The sequence below is a fragment of the Periophthalmus magnuspinnatus genome, chromosome 4 (assembly GCF_009829125.3).
Source record: "Periophthalmus magnuspinnatus isolate fPerMag1 chromosome 4, fPerMag1.2.pri, whole genome shotgun sequence".
Taxonomy (NCBI): Eukaryota; Metazoa; Chordata; class Actinopteri; order Gobiiformes; family Gobiidae; genus Periophthalmus; species Periophthalmus magnuspinnatus.
The window spans coordinates 3244343-3266164 of record NC_047129.1 but is presented as its reverse complement, the minus strand read 5'-3'; the positions used below and the strand labels follow the sequence as shown (position 1 = coordinate 3266164).

Sequence of the window (21822 nt, the reverse complement as noted above, 5' to 3'; positions counted from 1 at the left end):
TAGCCCCACAGGCCAATGTATATAAAGACTAAGGAGGCACTTACCGATTTCACATTTTCTAATCTCAAGCATGTCTTAAATTTCTAAATCTTAACCATAAAATTGTGCTGTAGCTTTATATTCATGTAGATGTTAAATGCTGTCTACATCGGGAGTAGAGCCTATTGTACATCTCAAGTGTGTCCATGCAAACAGGAAAACTGCTGACAGCAGAAGGACTTTTCAATAGATTTATTAGAACAAATTGCGTGTTTAGGACAGGGCTGGACTGAAGCCTCAGTCCTCCTCCTGTTCCTGAGCCCGGAGGAAGCTAGCCTTCTTCTGGGCGACACGGTCTTTCCTCTGTTGCAGGGACAGCTTGGCACGGTTCCACCTATAAGTCACAATCAGAGGTTGAGATGCAAAAAAGGAATGTGTGCTGGGTTGTCACTACACTAAAGTTATTCAATTTCCATACCAAATACCAATTTTCCTAGTACACTGCACTATGTCTTTAGAGAACAGAACATAATAATCATTACAAAATGATGGCAGTTGGTCTTATACCCGTATCAAATAAAAGCGCTACTGATTTAGATTTTTTTTCATCTAGTTTTAATCTCAAATAGGATCTGGGTTTTGAAACTAGTCAAAGTAATTCCTCATATGTCCAGGCGGCGTCCTTTGAAGAAACATTTCAAAGGCAGTCAAGTGGACAATGTTTTTGAAAAAACTAATTTCTGCTTACCGTCTGGAAGTCATCAATTTTGCCTCCTCCGACCAGTAACTTAATATTAACCTTTTCTACCATGAACTGTGAATCATTGGTCAAATGATAATAGCAAATTTCAATTTCTCAAGTTGACTGGGTGTAAGATGAACTTTCAGATAAAATCTAGAGGCCCAAATTGAAGGAAGTCAGGGCTGGTAAAATTGCTATTGTTAATATGCAGGATATTCGAAATCTAGTGCTCTTTAAGTTTATAGATTTTCTGATTGAGGGCTAGTCGCACAGTAAAACTGAACTGAAAATTTTGGTCTAGTCAGTTTAGAATTTGTCTGGTTTCTAGATGCATTGTTCCTTGAAGGTTGGACATAATTAACAAATATCCAACTAATTGGGGACATAAAAAAACAAATGACAACTACGCATTAAAACCCGACCTATATAAAATTGGGGTTTAATTCCTACCTCTTCTTTTTGACTTCTTTGGGAGGCTTCTTTTCATGGACAGGGTTCTCGCGAATAGCAGCATGAGCCTTTTTGTACATATCCTCAATCTGAAAGACAGTAGCAGACAAATGTTTTTTAATGATTTTGCATTGTATTTAAAATCTATTATTGTAGCATTTTTTTCTTGTGATTGGCTCTAGCCATTTCATGGGACCAGACATAATTTATTAATCAATTATAAAATTTGCAACATTAAGAGAATATAACACAAGGCAGCAGTGATCACTGCTCCAGTCCTTGGACAGGACTGGATTATGATAAATTCATAAACACAGGATTTCAGAATTAAGCTTGTATTTTGGATCAAATGATTCACACTACACAATTGCCAGATTATAGTTTGACTTTAAAAACACGTTCATGCACATTGCTAGTTATGTTAGACTGAATTTGAAAATCCAGATGAAAATCAGAACTCACAGAATCGGGGGTGATTCCGTTCTTGATGAAGCGAGAGAACTGCTTCTTGTAAGCGTCCTCATCCTCCTCCATTAGGTAGCTCATGTACTCAGACACATTGATGCCCAGAATGTGTTTGCGATGAACCTCTGCGTTGAACTCTTTGCTCTCTGTGTCATACCCAGGGAAGCGCTTAGTGCTGTGAAGCCAAATGCTCAAGGTAAGATGGAATCAAAAGCAGCGCCATTATTACATTTCACACATGAAGTTGATGAGTCAGTGACTCTTTAGAACATTGAATTTTACAGCCAGTTACAATAAATGTACCGCAATCTTGCAAATTGTACAAGTTGGCATTAAAACAATTTTCACCCCACTCCATTTTAGCAGACTGAAATTATTCATCAAGTCTTTAAAACTAAACACATTTTCTCCAACAAGAGGAAAACATACAAAGTCTCGGAAAAAAGACCCACAGCAATACAACTACCACATTTGAGCAGGTCTTGTAAAAAAACATGAGGTAAAAGAGAGCTTCAGAGGCAATTTAATGGGGATGCTACAATACTCAATATAACGTTAAATCGCTAAATACTGGTGTTGTAATTCAATACACATGTAATGTATTTTGGCTTTGCAGATACAGAAAGTAACCACCTCCATAGAGGCGTACTGCTGCTATAGTCAAACAGGCTTTTATTCACCTTAAAATTTTCCATTGGTAGACCAAAGAGAAACTATGAAATGCTCTAAAACAGCTTTTTGTTTCACTACAATTAAAGATGTTATTTCACATAAATACATCGAGTTTTAAACTGAAACTGTTAGTGTGAAGAAATTTCATAACCATTTTCAGTAAAGGGAGAGGAGAGTCCTGTGTGCTTGTTAAGAGGTACTATGAAAAGTAAGTCTGAGATTCCCCCACCATCTAAATATATAAAGTACATAAGCCTATAAACATCAAGAGGCAAAAATTATTTTAATGTAAAATTGTTAAACCAAATTATGTAAAATACTCAATAGTTGCATATGGACAGTATTCTGTCATGTTGATATATAAAACAAAAGTTTCAGACCCAAAATGTATGATATTTCAAAACTACTGCAACCCAGGTTACCCAAGATGTCATTTGAAATGTGACATTGCATCCCTATAATCTACAAGGATTTAGCAATATCAATTACTCTGTTATTTAGGCTGATTGTGACCTGATGAGTGTAAAAACAAAGAAATATCTTTTTACATTATGTAGTTTGAGAAAGAACAAATGTCCTCATATGTGGACAGCGTTTATGTTTTAATCATTTTTGATTGAACATTTAAATAATGATTTGCAAACACTATTAAGTGCCTGAACACTGCCATGTTTGTCCTGAGTAAAAACAATGAGAAACAACAACATTTGAAGTGCTGGTGCAGGAAGACAATATTCTCAACATTCTAAACTCTTAAAATATTCCAAATTGAACATTTATGCATTGTTGCGGTTCTTCTAAAAAATAGCATTGTGGCCTAGACAACCCAAAATAGGGTCCCAGGAGGATAAAGCACCTTAATCCCACCCCTTTCATAGACAATACAAAGTTGTGCTATGAGTAAAATCAGTGTTTAGTGCCTTAAAGACAAATGCATAAATGCTCACCTGTGTGGGATGGACAGGCCTCCGTCTACTGCCCCCTTCAGGGCACCGAACACCTTGTTTCCGGTGGTAGTTCTGGCAAGGCCAGCATCCAAGTAACAGGTGAAGGCTCCAGGCTGACCATCAATGCTCTCCACGTTAAACTCATCTCCAGTCACCTCCACCTGGCCCTCATACACTTTGTCCAAGCCAAACTTGTTCAGCAGCTGGAGATCAAACAGACAGTTAACTTTAGCATGCAGATGCAACAAGAAAAAATAATGAACTGAAAATTGTCCTCTTCAGTTTCTATACATGGTTTAATGTTGTCAATTCTGTGCAAGCACTTGATGCCATTAGTCTCCTTTGAGTCACTTGTAATAGAGGGGCTAAAAGCATGGATCACACAATGCTGCAATAGCACCGATGATGACATGAGGACAGTAGGTCAAAACAGCAGCTGCAGAATATTTAGTTTGTGATTTCAAAATATGTAACCTACTACCAACTATGAGCTGCACTTATAAGCACACACATTTCTGGTGGATAATGTTGTAAAATCCTGACTTACTCTGCGGGCCAGCAGCAGACCAGTGCAGTACGCCGCTGCATAGTTAGTCAGACCCACAGCAACACCGTATTTGGGCAGCTCGTGAGAGTAGGCCGCACAGACGATCACATCTCCTTCGATCTTGGCATAGGCAATCTGTAACATAATGAACAAATGTTTACACTCCTGCACATGTAGGTTGGAAAGGTCACATTAGGGTTGTTTTGCAATGCATGGACATATCTGCTATTTACACAGACTACCCAGATGGTAAGGTGTGGTGCTTACCTGGCAGACGATATCCCTGTTGGAGAAGCGCACGATCATGCGGTATTTGGGTGTATTGTATTTGTTTTTGTCCTGGACGACCAAACGCTTACGAGCAAAGAAGTCAGTTTTGCCCTCTGGAGGAAAAAAAACAAAACAAAAAAAACAACCATTAGCATTACATAGAAACTCAACTGGAATGAACATCAGTTTGGGGCTTACCTCTCCTCCTCCTGAATTTCACCTGATACCTCTTGAAGTAGGCCTTATTCTTAACTACCTTTACGAAACCCTGAAAAAGAACAAACATACATTGTGTGACAATGTTCTGAGCATATTGATGGAAGACTCCATAAGGTTTTATTGCTTTTGCACTAGCTGTCACTGTCAATCGGATAGCCTACATCTTAGCATGCCATTAGACCTAGGTGACAGGCATTAGCACAGTGGCTAGCCGGTTTTCAATCAAAATAAGATTGTATGCAGTTTATGTAGAACGGACGCTGGGCTCAATAACACCACTTATGGACGGATGTATACGGGATACAATATATCCACAATGCCAATTACAAACGACAGTAAGCTGCGAGTTCATCTGAAGTCCATTTAGGCCACGTTAGTCAGTACCGGGCGAGCATTAGCATGGCACAATCTAACTTCATCTGAGCGACATCAGCGTTATTATATATTTATTTCTCCACAGAACAAACAATGCAAGTCTTAGCTATGCATGGAGGTTCATATTGGGACGAATTACAAACCATATTGCAGTCTTTTAGTCTCCTTATGAAGGAGCCCGGAGCCAAAGACTGGGGCTTGACTCCGCTGCACTGGAAAAAGGAAAGACGTCGTGCGCATGCGTGGTAAATACCTTGTGACAGGATGGAGGCCGCTGAAGAGGAGATCGTGCTATGCCATCTAGAGTGCTGGAGCGGCTATTGCAGTAGCACATGGATGACAAGTTCATCATCAAGGCACTGTTCTTCAAATGCATATAAGGTTAAAGGAATATATGTAGCCGTTATAGGATTAACTTGAATAAAGTGGCTTATTTTTGTGTTCAACTATGGACTATAATGGTGGTACAGGCATAAAACTGTCAGTCCATTACAAATTGTAGCTTAATCTAAATAAGATATTCATTTTTTTAAGGATTATTGACCAATGAACTCCATGCATACTGTATAGTGATATCACACTCACATTAATTCATTAACATTATATTGACTGGGCTAAGAATTGTTCTGACATTGTACTTGCTGATGTTTAGTTTTGGTCATTCTCCATTTTTCAGGGATCAATTAAACATCCAGTAATCTTACAGAAGAACACCACCACCATGTTTGCCATATATAAAGTATATTGCAGCCTATAATGGGAGCAATAAATCAAATATATAAAAAGCAGTTTGCTTGCATGTACTCTTTTGCATTCTGCATGTTTTGTTTTGTTTTATTTTCACTTTTTATTTTCACAAATTTCAGAGCTGTCTTACTATTTTCTGACATTAATAAATTCCAGTCCATTCTTATTGTCTCTGGCTAATGGTAGTCATCCTGGTCCTGTTACGTAACCTGCTATTTTTTTGACAGAGCCCACAATCACCTTTAACGTCACAGATGCAGACACAGCTGATATAATATGAACAGAGGAGTGTCCCACAATAGCTCTGCGTCATGGCCTCGAGGTCCAACCTGAAAAGTAGGTTTATGGCTGAATGGTATGTGATTCAATGTTCAGGGCTTAGACACTTTTCATTTGCTAGAGTTTCTATTGAGGAAGCCAAGAATAGTGCTGATGCTTCATTTGTTGATCTGTCTATGACAGCAAATGTGGCATCACAGTGCTCTGTAACATATTAAATGAGAAGTTACTGATTTTATTCAATTTAAATAATCTTGGATATTTCGATTGGGGACTATTTAAACAGCTATGGATTTCAGGTAAGCATTTTACATTAGCATTGTCGTATAATGAGCGATGATTTTGTTAACAATAGTCAATAATTAAGTTTTTTTTTTCTAACTTCATTAAGTCTACAGACCCAATCGCTTATCTTGCTTTCTGGAAGCAAATAGGGAACTTAAGAGCCATTTTACATTTAATATTTTTTTCTATTTATTTAATAACTGAAGTCATGCTGTATAATTCGATAGCATTGAAATTACCTGACTTTAAATTTGCTTCCAAAATTAATGAAAGTAATGACTCAGAGTCTAGATCCAAAAAACACTGTGAATTTGTGTCTTTCAACAGTGAGGTTTTGAATGAACCCACAATCACCTTGTCCCAGAGCTATTACACATGTCTTGTACACATAGCATATACTTAAACCTACATCATATGTGAACATTGACAACTAGTCATAAATTATATCTGTTACACAATTTAGCAATACTGTACATTGAAGATGTATGACCTCCTAACACATGTCCTGGCATAAGAGATCAAAATCCCAAGTGTCTGTTTTCTCATGGTCTTCCGTGGCATTTTTTAGTTTCTGTATCTTACAAATGTTTTGTTTACCACTCCTTTAAAAGTAGGCATTCTTGAAAATTTAACTGTCACCTAATGTCTGAACCAAATCTAACAGAACACACTTGAAACAGCATGACATTCATCAGATTGAGTAAGACTTTGAAATAAACTTGCACTAATAGTCAAAAATGTGAACTTGGTCATTCCAAAGTGGCAGATGCTTGTACTAAATTAATATAAAACTTTGCTGGTCTTTTGCTGCTCTGGATCATAGACCGTATAAAGAAGTATTCTGTATCCATAATATAAGTCTCACCTCTGCTGCCCATCTGTGCCCTTACAGAAAAAACAGTGCCAATTCACACCTTTGCACATGTTTACAGTGAACTCTACGTGGCACTGTCGCTCCGTTAGTTTCCATGTGACGCATGCGCAGTAGGATGTAAACAGTGGTGCTAGGCCTCGCTCCGTCGCCGCTCCTCCTCGGTCTCTCCCCGCGGCTCTGTGGACACGTATCACGGCTGTTGCATGGGCTGGACCCCGGCAAATCCTCCGCTGGCTGGATCCCTCTCAAGTGGATTTACCAAAGGATGCTAAAAAATACCACTTTGTTCTTTGTCGATTAGTTTTCTTATAGCTTGGGGGACTACAGTCTTCGTGCATGGGAAGCAGACGACCGAGGCTGTGGCTCGTTAAACTCGATTCAAGGTAATGGACGCTGCTTTGTCGGGCGCCGTCTAATTGCTGGGGTGTGTTGTAGTTTTACACTGTTTTGCACTTGGAAAAATACATTTGGCATTCTACATACGATTTTCAGCTTTTGCATGTCGCCCTCAGTGTTAAATTTGCGTTTCTATTCATGTCTTGAACTTGCTTGAGGCTACTTGTACTTTCCTGGCTTAGTGGACCATGACTTCATCTATAGCTTCACCAAGTATAAAACAACAGAACTGCTTGTATTTTTGATCAATACGTACAATCAACACATCGTAAATATTGTGTAGCCATCTAATTTGGTCCAGTTTTGAGAATTTGAAACGTTTCTGGAACACATCACACTGTTGCATTGGATCTCACATCTATAATTTAACACAAGGCAAAAAAGGAAGCCATAAAAGGAACTTAAACTTCTTATCTAACATTTTGGTTAGAAACTTTTAAAATAAAGCCTTCAAACGTGATTTCAAAATAGCTATGTCCTACAACTTTGACAACTGCTCCTAGGATATATTTAACTCCAAAAATATTATCAATGCCAATCTAGCTCAGTGGCATTAACTTCTATTAAGTTCAATTTTTTAATGTCGTAATAAGCTGCTGATATAATTGTATCTATGAGCGAGTTAAGTGGTGCGCTGTTCTCTTTTGTACGATATTCATAGTACTATTTGTTGTTCCCATAGTGTCATCCACACCCACCATTGAAGTAAACACACTGGGATATTATATCGTAGTACAAAAGTTTAATAAAAGCTGTTATAGCCTTTAAAAAGGTTAATTAAATATTACAGGATCATCTTTCTAGTGATTGGAATAAGAATTGTATGATGAATTATTAATTTTCACTGCATTTGGGTTATTGTATACAACAAATTACCTCCCATAGTTTTAGATGACTTACTCTATGGACAGGGCTACAGTACAGTATCCCTATGTAATAATAATTTAAAAAAAAGTTATACTTGCAATTCTTTATAGTTTTAACTGTCACAACCCCCCTTCCTCTGTCTGGGGGCACCAGAGCAGGAATCCTTTTATTGATCCCTGGAGGGAAATTCTTTTTTTCAAGGCACATTTTTGATGATCATAGGTTTGGTAGGTTTATTACTTTGCCATCATTTCATTTGGCTACTCAGTCCTGAGTCTATTTTCTAGTGGTCACCAAGCTGAATACATGGCTTTTATTAAACTGAACTCATTAAACCTTCCTTCACAGACCTTAGTAAGCAGTACCATAGACACTCACACAGTAACTGGAGGAATGCAGCCATCTTTAATGTACTTAATGACCTGTAATTTTCTCCATTACCTCATTTAAGCTTCACTGATACAAGTTGTACCTGCCACATTAGATTACAGTCCTGCCCAAACACAACTGTACATTCACTTCTAAAGATCTACAAGAGTGTTAAATAGAGCTTGAAATTGTAATGTCACACCTAATACAATTTTCAGTGAGCCTAATGATAAACCAATGATGCTAAATACTAGCCTTAGCGTTCATACAAATGTTTTTTGACAATAGAGTGATAGATGTATTTACCAGCAGTGACCAAACAGTTTAATGTGTTGTTCCACCACACTTTTGCCTTACTGCCACAAACATGGCAGATTTCCACAGTAACAGCCATTTTCTGATAATATATTTTAAGATTCTTTACAGTAGACAGTAGGACTGTAACAGTTAATCAACTAATTGTGACTGATCAACTATAAAAAGTAATCGTAATTTTATTTTGATAATCATAATTAATCAAAGTACTAAACAAAAGTGCATTGCCTTAATATAATTGAGTCTTCTTTTTAAATCTCAAATATAGTCTTTGGACATTTTTGTGGTCAATAGTTTAAGCTATATTTTAACACAATATCTTGACAACAATCCCGTCTCATTATCTAAAGCAAAGCGGGACTCTACAACTGGATATGGACTTGAACCTTCCTGTAATTTCAGAATATAGTACATATTTTCATTCTAAGACTGTCTTGAATCTTTTCCAGTATTGGTTTCATGGTCCAAAGCTTTAGGCTCTTGCAGACTGGAGCTGGACTAAGCCATTGAAATGCAGATTGTACTCTGGGAAACCCTAAGTGCTTGTAGGGCCTCTTCCCCGGCGCATGTGGGTGGTGCACTGTTGATGTAGCCAGGCTCTTCTTGCATTCTGTAAAGGAGGACAGTATGTTTTCAGTGTTTTTATCTTTAAAACTGAGACAACTAATACTATTTTAGAGAAAATGTGAGAAGCATTTTGCAGTGCAATGCGATGTACCAGATTTTTTGTCTTAAAAACATGAAAAAGAGTTAGTTCATTTTAAACGGTGTGCAGTGGTCCAAAGTTACTCCAAACTTACTTCATGCATTCTGACCATCCCAATAATTAATTGTGATGAGTTTATAAGCTCTTTTCACAACTCTCAAGGGCCAATCTAGAGTTTTGCAGTGACAGTAAAACTAACTAGCACAACAACAGCTAACTAGCTAACGCATATTTCCTGATTATCTGAAAATGACATGCTTTATAATTAGCTACTTATCTGCATTGGGGCAAGACAAATTTTGTGCAACAAGTACAGCTCCTTTAAAACAGTTCTAAGTGCAACAAAGAAAGAAGTGTCTACAAAGAAATATACACTACATGTGAGGGGATTATTGACAGTTGTGTTGGATACTCTGGAGTCTGCAACCAGAGTGAGTGAAGTTAATAACTTTGGTAAAATCTATCACATAATACTCCTTGAATCCACAGTGCAGGTGTAATGCCTCATTATTACATTGTTATTATTCTAATAGAAAAAGTCAAAACAGTCCTCCTTAAAACATGTGATATTGTTGCTCAGAGGAAAGGATGTCATGTGTTCTGAGTTAGTTCTGCATTCAAAGATTGTTACACTACCTGCCAAGTCAAGTAGTATTGATATGGGACAGAAACGGACTGAACCAGGACTGAACCAGGACTGAACCAGGAGTCCCGGACTGAATTAAGAGGAAAAAAACAGAACTCAACACAGACTTAACCAAGGCCAAATGTGGAGGACTAAACGTGGACTAGTTTATATGTTCCCAACAATATCTGGAAAACATTTCCTCTTTTAAACTAAATTGATACCTGCACTGCAAAAGACCCCAACTCGTGTTCACCAGTTTGAGAACAACTTCCTTTGCACCCTGCTCCTCGCCTTGCTGTGAGCTTCATTAGCCATTCATGTAGCGTCCCACAGCCCCTCAGTCAAACAAAAGCACCAAATCTCCCATCCAGGACATTTGGAAAGAAGCATATCTTATGATATGAGGAGACATGTTCCCAGTCTGAGCCTGGTCATTGGACTCACTCAGAGCATGACCAATGTGATTACATCCAAGGTTATTTTTTAAGTAGCTGAACTTCAATCTTTTTGCTATCTTTTCTCCTTTATAAATAGTACGTTCATACTCCTTATATAAAATGTTATAAACTTCACCAAACACAGAAATATGATCCTTGAGAAGGCCACACAGACAAGTACACATTTTTATATTTTTTTACTTTATCACTGTTTCGTTTGCTCACATATCTACTTACTTATGAGGCACAAAAACAATTGAAATCTTCAATGGTATGGTCCAAGGACTGTGAACTAAAGTTAGTCACAAATTTTGAGTGAGCTATTATGAGACAGATGCTGACAACAAGACCAGACAGGAACAAGACTTGTCCAATCACGATTTGCAATATGAGGTCCCCTTATCAACAGGAAGCATTAATGACATTATAGGAACTGTATGTAGGCTACGCTCTTACTGTTTTAACAAAGGTGTTACAATCACAATTGAACCTGGGTTGCCAGTGCCTTAACCTGCAGATAGAGTACACATACAATTTTTCTCATTGCATGGAATGGCCATGCCTCATGTGAAAGCACAGAACCTCCAGAATTCACTCACTGAAATTCTGGCACTGGTTAATGATTGACTGCAGGTACTGGAGTTTAGGTAGTGACACTTCAGATCAGAGAGATTAATTTTAGTTTTAAACCAACTGGATATCAGCATGAAAGTGGAAACTGGCAACCCATACAGTTTATGGTAAATGTAATGCTAAACTGTCCTTTTCTTTCGTTGTACTTGGCCACACTATACATTCACTCCAGTTCACTCCAGTCCTATTTTTGTACCTGTGCATGCGCTGTAATAGTAGATTCGCTAGTTGTTTGGTTTTAGCCTCACAGCTTGCACAATGCCATGTCTTTTGAAAGGCACTGTGGCCTTGTATTGATTTAGCTGCTGTTCAGGAACAAGATGTTGAAAGGAAAACAGTGGCAGCCTGCTACAGCTTCCTGTTTCACTCCATTAGTAAAACTCCCAGGGAATACGCTCATATCAAGTGTATTCATATGACAAGAAAAATATCAATTTGCTTTTTTTTCCCTTTTTTTTTTGATAATCATTGCAATTGCGGTTAGATTTGCGATTGGTGTTTTAATAATAGGATTCGGTTCAAATTTGGCATCCAGGAGAACTAACAAAAAGAAATGTCTGTGTAGACTCTCAGTCGTCCAGGTCTGATCCATAGCAAATGATGAAGTTTAAATCTGTCAACTGGACAAAGTTTACTCCTACAACAATTTGTCCAGTTGACAGATTTAAACTTCGTTGTTTGCAACAAAAAGAAATATTAAATGTTTTTGCGATTTGCTAATTGTGTCAAGTAAAACTGTGATTTCGATTAGATGAAGATTAATCTTGCAGCTACAAGACACAAAATAGCTAGATATAAGATTTGCATACGTATAAATCAATCAAAGTACAAAGCTAATGATGTAGGAACACCATTATAACATGACATGACAACATTATAACAATTCATAACAGTCAATCTGACATAATTTTGAACTAATGGATTTGGCCTGGGATAATGATTTTGAATCACACAAATGGTGCAACTGCCCTCTTTGTGCCTCACGATTTGGTTCTTGGTGATTGTGGAAATTCCCCTTACATCCCCATTGAACACAGCGTGAACTCTTCTCATCTCTTAGAGAGAGCCAATGACAGGATTATCTGTTCATAGTCTGGTGCTGAGGTGCTCTCAAATCAAGTGTCAGCACTTTAGTCCTTGAACCTCAGTCCACCAGAACTATGGTCCTCCTGGCCTAGATCTCAAGATCCTTTAAAATAATTACAAGAATATACAGAAAATGTTCAATGAACACACATTAATGCATGGGATACCAATATCTTGAAGGTGCTCCAAATTGATATTGACTGTTGTTGTTCTTGTTGTTTTTTGCTTTATTGTAATAGAAATATCTGGTTTTGATAGTAAGGAATAGACTTTTTATGTACCATTGATTCAGACACCAAATACAATGATATTTAAAACCTTTTATTTAGACAATAGAATACTTTCCTCCTCTAGTAGATTTTATACAGTAGTTCTCCACTTATGGCAAAACTATCCATTTTAACCAAAAGTATTCTGTCTTTTACTTTACCACAGTTTAAATATAAACAGCCTTATGTTCACTGCACTGTTTTCTGCATGTGTCATAATTCAGAGCGCACTTCCTGCTCTGGCTGGAGGTTGCAGATGGAAGAATTGTTCTGGAGTGTGAATACTTTAAGCCAGGGGTGTCCAAACTTTTCTCATGAAGGGCCACATATAAAATCACAGACAAAGCCGAGGGCCGATTGAGGGCCATAGACTGGTCGCCAGTACAGTGAATACTTCAAATCTGTGTTATTATTACAAGTTAGACTGAACCACTAGACCTTTATTCATGTTTACATCCTCAATGGAACACATTAAATATTTGATAAGGGCTTGTTAAAGTAGATTTTCAGAAATATATAGTAAAAAGTACTGTTTAAAGTAAAATAGGCCAATTCACCTGGAAACTTGAGGGCCAAGAAAAATTGGTCCGAGGGCCGCATTTGGCCCCCGGGCCGCAGTTTGGACATGCCTGCTTTAAGCTCTGGTGAGCTGACAACAGAAGAAAAGGTATTCATGGCCTTCTATGAACTTAGCCCTAATTTTAATGAAAAGTATTTGATACCTTTTGTGGTACAACAAAATCAATGCTTATCACTTATTGACCTTCTCAGCTGTGAACTAAATTGTAATGTTGGGATGCGGTTTGTATGCTAGTTTTTAGCAGTGGGAAAACTCGGTGTGGCCTCTGAAAGTTGTGAAACGTGCTTATAAAGTTATTTTTGTGCTACAAGCAGTTTAAAATCAACCAGTTCTATTTTTCATGCTTTTTCATATTTTTAAACAAAATTTAAGTAGATTACCGTATTTTCCGGACTATAAGTTGCACTTTTTTCATAGTTTGGCCAGAGGTGCGACTTATGCTCAGATGCAATTTATATGTGAAATTATTAAAATGTATAATCTTCATTATGGTCACACTGACAATGCCCCGAGGGCACTCTAGGCTTGTCTACCAGTATGACAGCCACACGGCAGCGGCACTTCATCTACTTACGGAGTTGAAGGAGTTCAGAAGCAACACCGAGGATGTAGAATTGAACAGATTTAGTAATTTGGAGTAAGATCGAGTGTAAAGTTGTTGGGACAGTTTGGACACACTTTTGCAGAAATGTCTAAAGGTGTGAACTTTGACTTCTATGCCAGTGTGATCACCATATGACTCAGCCTGGGCCAAGGTTCAGAGCGGCTATGGCTACTAAGGAACTACTACTGTTACCCCTGTTTTTATTTTTGAGAATATACTTACAGGACTAATGATCTAATAAAAGTATTTGGGACAGCAGGTAGGAGCACAACATACAGGTTATGTTTTGTTTTGATTCTGGTTGTTTGAGTAATCCAATGCGGCTTTTTACATTCACCCTTAACAAATAAGTTGGTGTATATATATATATATATATATATATATATATATATATATATATATATATATATATATATATATATATATATTGTTCTGTACTAGTCTTTGTTTAGTCATGGTCAAGTCCAGGTTTAGTCTTGACATTATCTGGTGGTAATCAAGTGCTTCTGTGTGTTTTAAAGTCAAATTCACCACAGTTTGTTGAGATGCAATCTAACTGGTGCAACTTCAATTCTGGGAGCTATTGTTTTTATCTTTAGTTCTGGGATAAATCAAACCTCATTAAAGTGTCATTACAAAATGTATGTATATTAATATATATTATATTAATATAACAAAAAATGTATTTTCCTAGTACAATACTACACAATGCTGGTATATGCTATTTTTCTATGTTAAAACTTAAGTATGGAACAGTACTGGGAAGTAGTAATATACAGTTTTGTTTTTTTATTACTGCACTTTCTGTTATTAATATTATTGTCGGAAAAAAATGCCATTTCCGATGACTTGAGGTTCTGTGTGTGTCTTGCAGGTGGCTACAGACCGAGTTGCAGGAAAGCTGAGTTCAACACTCTCATGGGTGAAGCAGTCAGTCAGTCACATGGCTAGCACAGTGGCCACACCCATGTCCCTCACGAGCTCTGACTCCGTGCCCCTGTCTTCCCCGGGACTGTCCCCATCCACTCCGGGACAGCTCAGCCCTGATGATGTGGAGCTGCTCGCCAAACTGGAGGAGCAGAACAGGTTAAGAATTTAATCAGACCGCAGTTTCCAAGCTGTTGGTTACAATTTTCCTGACAAATACATTGTTTGTTTAAAATCAGGGTATTATGCTAAATTTACTTTTTGGAACTTTCTACCATGTTATAACAATGTTCCCTCATCAAAAACATGATTGGAGAGGTTAACATGTCATCCTTGCATATTTGAATGCGATCTTGTGGTCTCTCCCGCAAGATTACCGGTACTCAAAAGTATAATATACAAAAATACACTACAACTTCACAATGCGATATGCAGTATTTTATTAGTGGGATGCACACTGATTTGATTGTTAGAGTGCTCTGGAAGGAGAGTGCATGGAGCAAGGGGACGGGGGACAAAACAAACTCATAAAACATGTTAAGACATTGTGTTCGGCAAATATAGCATTTTCCAAACAATAAAAAGTAACATGGTGATCTAAGTATGTAATCTGTTAGCAATTAATACCTCAGTTAATACTTTTCAATATATTCTTCCATGTGTCACTGTTTTAACAACACATAGAAATGTAATACTATCCTTTCAGTGGAAGTCATGTCATATGTTGTTAATGCCATCCTTGAATTCCTGCTTCTGTCTAACCCTAAGCCTGGCTCTGCATTGTCATGGAAACGGCGCCTCTTGTCATGACTATTGGTCAGACTTGGTAGGAGCAAGAAGTCATCTCCACACATGTTAATACGCTTGACTGTCGACTGACCCTAGTGCGCACTAGATTTAGTTCTGTTTACCTTACTTTTGGATCGACCTTGTTCACATGCACCGCACATCATTCACCCCAAACAAGCACCATGAGCCACGTGAGAGGCCATCAGCTGGTCACCAAACTTATTTCCATGACGATTCGAGCAGACAGAGCCCCTTGATGTGTTGCTGATATTAAGCTGATCCAATTTACCTTGTCAAATGAACGTGTCAAACATCTCTGGAGGGCTCTTTCATACAAATATATGTGATCCAAGCACTTTTTAAATTTTTTTCAAATTCCAAGCCCTTTTACATTTATTGCAGACTGCTTAAGTCAGCCTGGGGTCGGCTGCATTCACACCACACTCACCCCATCCAGAGTGCGGGCTAAGACGCTCTGAGAGCACCTGTTTCAAGTACTCTTGGAGCAGCAGTTTACTGTAAATCAGTTTGGTCATTTGTTCTGTGTTTGGTTTCTTCTGGCATTTTATATAATTAAACATTTTTGAAGTAGTATTTCAAAACTCTAATTTCCAATTCATTAGCTTTAAATTCAAATAGTAGCATCAACTTTTCAGCTTGTATTTCATGCAATTTAGGTACAAACCAACCCAAATTTGAACTATAACAGCTTTTCCTCTTTCTCATTTTGCTTGGGCCAATAAATATCTGTCGATCTACAAAAGCAAATAGTGTGTGAAGAAAATTAGTTTGAGAAAAGGCCATCATGTTCTTGTTGAGGAATAGACATCTTAAGATCAGATGATTTAAAAGTTGAAGCTCAGAGTTCTTGAACACATAAACAACATACTGCTGTTATGCCATCTCATGTTTCTGAGGCTGATCTCCAGACCAGTGCATTCCAAATGTCTCTGCCTTCAAGAATCAATTCAATTCAATACATTTCTGTAAAGCGCAAAATCACAACACCAGTTGCCTCTGGCTGAACATGATAATCACAACGCTAGGCTATAAGATTAAGTCCTCATATGAGTGGTAATGAACTTATTGGTATCTCTCCAGCTCCATTTCCAGCTTATGTTATTAAGTCATCAAGTTAAAATAAATATCTCGAGGCTTTTGTTTGCCGTGAAGTTTACATGCACAATAAAAAAAAAAATGTAATAAGCATTGTGATTGTGATTATATTTGCAATTTATGTTTTAATAATGGGATTCTATTCAAAGTTCACCTTTTAAGCTTGTCCAGAAGAACTGACAAAAAGACTGAAATATGAGCTGACACACTAATACAAGAATCACATTTCAGAACATGTTTGCACAGATCTAAACTACAGGGTTTGCAGTTTTTGCAGTTTTTATGCAGAATAAGACGGGGTATTTTATTGTTTGTGAAGGAAATTATTATACTTCAAAAATTGCATTTGTGATTCAAATTGCAATTTTGATTTGATTGTGATTTATCTTGCAGCACTAGTACACAACACTTGCATCCGATGGGACACTGAAGACAATGAAGCATATGGTCCAAGCAAGTCCATTGAAGGAGTATAGAAACAGGAGCTTCATGGATTACAATATACTAGTGAGAGGCAACCATTTTGAGAGCTAAAGATAAACAGACAATAAACACAACTCCTTAGTATGTTTTTGAGAATGCTTAAAATGTCAAATTTACATAACATGATTACCATTGTGTTGCCATTATGTATGGGAAATTCATTGTAATTAAGTTGGATTTAGTTTCATTTCATAAATGGACTTTGGGCTGAATGTTTTGCCCCACAACGAGCGGTGTGTGTTTTAAAGAGGCCTTTGTACTCAGCACAGATAAACATTCGTACATTTATCCAGTGCCTGACACAAGGAATGAGCTCCAATGTGAGGACCTGAAATGCTTTGACTTCTCAGAGATCAGGCGTGAAAAAGGCAGCATGAGTTTAAACTGGTAAGACTCTTTAGTTGTCTTTGCTCTGCGGCTACTGTACCAATAGTTGTTTTGCAGACAGCTTTTTTTTCTTTTTTTTTTTTTTTATAGAAATGAATAGTACTAGTCTTATTTTTCCATTGGATAGTAGACTCAATTTCTATATCTATAAATATATACACATCATAGTGCCAAGTGTATGTAAAATAAGCTTTATCAACATTTAAAACTTGATTTCAATACTGTGACAGGGCTCTCTATTGGACCTAATTTCAATGCCAGAAAAAAAAGGATAATACATTGTTTTACCATGGAGTGCAATTTTACAATGTGAACTTGTAGTTGTGAGAAAGATCAAGAACTTTGCTATTCAGGAAGGGGCACATTTTTTCACACTATCAATACTTGTTCAAATATCTAGTGTTGATACTAGTTTTTAGCATCAATTAGTATCCATCTTGTTATTGATATTTTAGGCACCGCTGATTGTGGTAACACTGTATTTTAATGGAGTAGTGTTTATCATACTTAGTATTTAGTGTGGCATGTGTTCCATTTCTAATATTTTGCATTCTGAAATCTCTATTGTTGTATGGTTTTCTTTTTACTCACATTTGAGCTGTTTTATATTCTGTTTGGTCATTGGTAAATTATTAGCAGAGCAGCAATCGTCCAAGGTGAACCAAGCTTTAATTCTTGGATATGAGTAAGTCAGTATTGCTGTGGCTTGAATGACATTCTGCATTTAGGTCAGATAGGACTGTGCAAGTAATCACATTTTAATCAAGATCTAGATTCAATCATTTCTAATGGTCAGTGATCATTCTTACTTTTTAATGAAGAGGTGTACAGCCAATTAGGGCTGAACAATTAATTCATGAATGTAATTGGACACAGTTCAACTATTAAAACATAAAACAAACTGCACATTTTAAACATGCCCAGAAGCATTGTCATGTGAGAGAAGATTCAAATCCAAGGATCACATGCATTGCTGAACATGTTTGTAGATATCTAAACTAGAGAGTGAGCTGTTTTGGTCCACATATACACGTGGACAAAATTGTTGGTACCCATCGATTAATGAAAGAAAAACTCATAATGGCCACAGAAATAACTTGAATCTGACAAAAGTAATAAGAAATAAAAATGGTATGAAATTTAACCAATGAAAGTCAGACTTTGCTTTTCAATCATGCCTAAACGTTATTTTTTTTTTTTTAAACAAAAAACTCATTAAACAGGCCTGGACAAAAATGACTTAATATTTTGTTGCACAACCTTTTGAGGCAATCACTGCAATCAAATAATTCCTGTAACTGAAATTGAGACTTCTGCACCTCTCAGCAGGTATTTTGGCCCACTCCTCCAACTGCTCCAGTTGTCTCTGGTTTGAAGTGTGCCTTTTCCAGACGGCATGTTTCAGCTCCTTCCAAAGATGCTCAATAGGATTTAGGTCAGGGCTCATAGAAGGCCACTTTAGAATAGTCCAATGTTTTCCTCTTAGCCATTTTTGGGTGTTTTTAGCTGTGTGGGTCATTGTCCTGTTGCGAGACCCATGACCTGCGACTGAGACCAAGCTTTCTGACACTGGCCAGCACATTTCTCTCTAGAATCCTTTGATAGTCTTGATATTTCATTGTACCCTGCATAGATTCAAGACACCTTGTGCCAGATGCAGCAAAGCAGCCCCAGAACATAACAGAGGCTCCTCCATGTTTCATAGTACGGACAATTTTCTTTTCTAGATATGCTTTGTTTTTCTATGAACATAGAGCTGATGTACCTTGGCAAAAAGTTCAATTTTTGTCTCATCTGTCCATAGGACATTCTCCCAGAAGTTTTGTGGCTTGTCAACATGTAGTTTGGCAAATTTAAATCTGTTTTTTTATTATTTGTTTTCAACAATGGTGTCCTCCTTGGTCGTCTCCCATTAAGTCCACTTTGCCTCAAACAATGACGGATGGTGCGATATGACACTGATGTTCCTTGAGCTTGAAGTTCACCTTTAATCTAGAAGTTTTTCCGGGCTCTTTTGTTACCATTCATATTATCTGTCTCTTTGATTTGTCATTAATTTTTCTCCTGCGGCCACGTCCAGAGAGGTTGGCTACAGTCCCATGGATCTTAAATTTTTGAATAATATGTGCAACTGTAGTCACAGGAACATCAAGCTGCTTGGAGATGGTCTTATAGCCTTTACCTTTAACATGCTTGTCTATAATTTTCTTTCTAATCTCCTGAGACAACTCTTTCCTTTGCTTCCTCTGATCCATGTTGAGTGTGGTACACACCATGTCCCAAACAGCACAGTGACAACCTGTAGCCCTATATATAGGCCCACTGACTGATTACAACATTGTAGACACCTGCGATGCGAATTAGTGGGCACACCTTGGATTAACATGTCCCTTTGGTCACATTATTTTCAGTCTTTTTTAGGGGGTCTTTTCTAGGGGTACCATCATTTTTGTCCCGGGCTTTTTCATGAGTTTTTTGTTGTTTTTTTAAATAATTCTGTTGAAGCATGGTTGAAAAGCAACGTCTGACTTTCATTGGTTAAATTTCATATGTATTATTACTTTTGTCAGATTCAAGTTATTTCTGTGACCATTGTGAGTTTTTCTTTAATTAACCGAAGGGTACCAACAATTTCCTCACCTGGCCCTACTCCGCCCCCCTCCCTCCTCCTCGCCTGGCCGATTTTTGTTGTTTTGTCTGATTTTCCTGTTGTTTTGTTTTTGTGTGTAGGCAGCACAGTGGCTGAGTGGCAACACTCATGCCTCACAGCAAGGAGGTTTGGTTCGATCCCCGGGTCACCCAGGCCTTTCTGTGTGGAGTTTTGCATGTTTCTCCCTGTGTCTGGATGGGTTTCCTCCGGGTACTCCGGTTTCCCCCATCAACCAAAACATGAACACCCTTTGAGACAACTGTTGTTGTGATTTTGGGCGTTACAAAAATAAAATGAATTGAATTGAATTTTGTTCATGTGTGTATCTGTACAATCAGTCCATGTTGTTGACAATCCTGTCTGTAAAAATATGTCTTTTGGAGTAGATTTCAGACTTTTGAGGCAGAAATGTAGCTATTCTTTATGTTAATATTCAGGAAATTGATATTGAATGCCATTTCTATTTATGTTTAATTAGACAAAATAGATAATCATGATCAAAATCATGATTGATCAAAACATCTTGTGCATTTTTTTTTTTTTTTTTTAACAAATATGCCATTTGTGTGTGTATCCTCCTTGATTGTATCACAGTTTCTAAATCCATGTGTTTGATATCAGTGCAGTATCCCATGTTCCTGTATTTAATCACCTCCCATTCCACGCAAATCTGCTAACCCAATGATGTCAGCTGCAGGGTGGTGCAAATGGGCAGAGCATTTTCCGAGATCCGGTGTCTCTGGACCATTGTATGTTTGTGCTGAGCTGCTCCAGATCAGGTTTACTCCACTGCATGAGGCTCTGGTGACAAACTCCTACAACCACAACTCTCCAAGAAACTGCTGAGTCTGTGAGAGAGGGAGTGTCGAAGTGAAGCAAATGTGTATTGACCTGTTAAATTGTGTTTTTGGCAGTGCTGAACAAAAGCAGGCAACACATAGATTTTCAATGTAGAACGTAACCTGCTCAAATTCTGGTGCTTATCGGAAGTATATGGCTATTATGTGTCAAGGGATGGGCGATGTTGACAAAAATGAATACGTCTGGATCAGAAATGTGCTAAAATTGGCCTCTAAATATCTAAGTATTGGCCATAAAATTTACCATAAAAGGTCAGAAATATCCCTTAGAGATAAATATCCCTGAGATTACGCTAGACATTTTGGTCTTTTTTAGGGAACTTTTTATATTTTTTATAGATATAAATATGTTCAAATTTTGTACCACTTTTACTTTTAAAGAAGACAAAATAAAATCATGATCAATCATGTGAGGGGAAATCATGATTGTCATATCGCCGAGTCTATTTGGATATTTCACTTGACTACAATGTAGTCTAGGCAAGGTGGGTGGATTAATGTTCAATGTAGCTTGGTATTACACATTTTGTACCAATACTATTATCTAAATTTTAAAGCTTTATTTTCTGATGGTACTTGCATTCCTCTTGTAAGCTGGAAGATTATACTGTATAAATCTTTTTGCCTTTTTTGGTCTAGTGTTTTGCTTTCAGATTTTTGTTATGTAATTTACTGGGCTCCTTCACAACTAGACTTTCTATTTTTAATCTTGACCTAAATATAACATCTTTGATTCATTCTGAATCAATGTGTTCCCCACATTTCAAGTCTGCCTTTGGTTTTGCTGGGTCACGCTGTGGTTTTATGAGGTGAAGCAAATTGTTTTGGTTACTTTGTTTCCATTGGCAACATGCTCCTTAAGTGACTAA

The 21822-nt window shown here is 37.5% G+C and overlaps 2 protein-coding genes across 4 annotated transcripts in view; one reads left to right on the top strand and one right to left on the bottom strand.

Annotated features, from left to right (window-relative positions):
* Window positions 1-215: 215 nt before the first annotated feature.
* Window positions 216-5389, bottom strand: LOC117394115 (60S ribosomal protein L5-A). Its single transcript, XM_033992142.1, has 9 exons — window positions 5371-5389; window positions 4810-4940; window positions 4271-4340; window positions 4070-4185; window positions 3803-3937; window positions 3256-3458; window positions 1634-1811; window positions 1172-1260; window positions 216-373 (listed from the first exon to the last, which is right to left on the bottom strand). Exons 1-9 carry the CDS (start codon window positions 5387-5389, stop codon window positions 277-279), a joined length of 1038 nt encoding a protein of 345 aa, XP_033848033.1. The 3' UTR covers window positions 216-276.
* Window positions 5390-6929: 1540 nt separating this feature from the next.
* The window catches only part of evi5b (ecotropic viral integration site 5b), a 45081-nt gene continuing 30188 nt past the window's right edge, over window positions 6930-21822 (top strand). The window contains exons 1-2 of one of the 3 annotated variants that reach the window (XM_033992175.2): window positions 6930-7234; window positions 14616-14827. In XM_033992175.2, coding sequence (XP_033848066.1) covers window positions 14685-14827 — 143 coding nt within the window. In that variant the 5' untranslated portion in view covers window positions 6930-7234; window positions 14616-14684. The remainder of the gene's footprint in view (window positions 7235-14615; window positions 14828-21822) is intronic. The other 2 variants (XM_055221479.1, XM_055221478.1) reach the window with 2 other exon arrangements.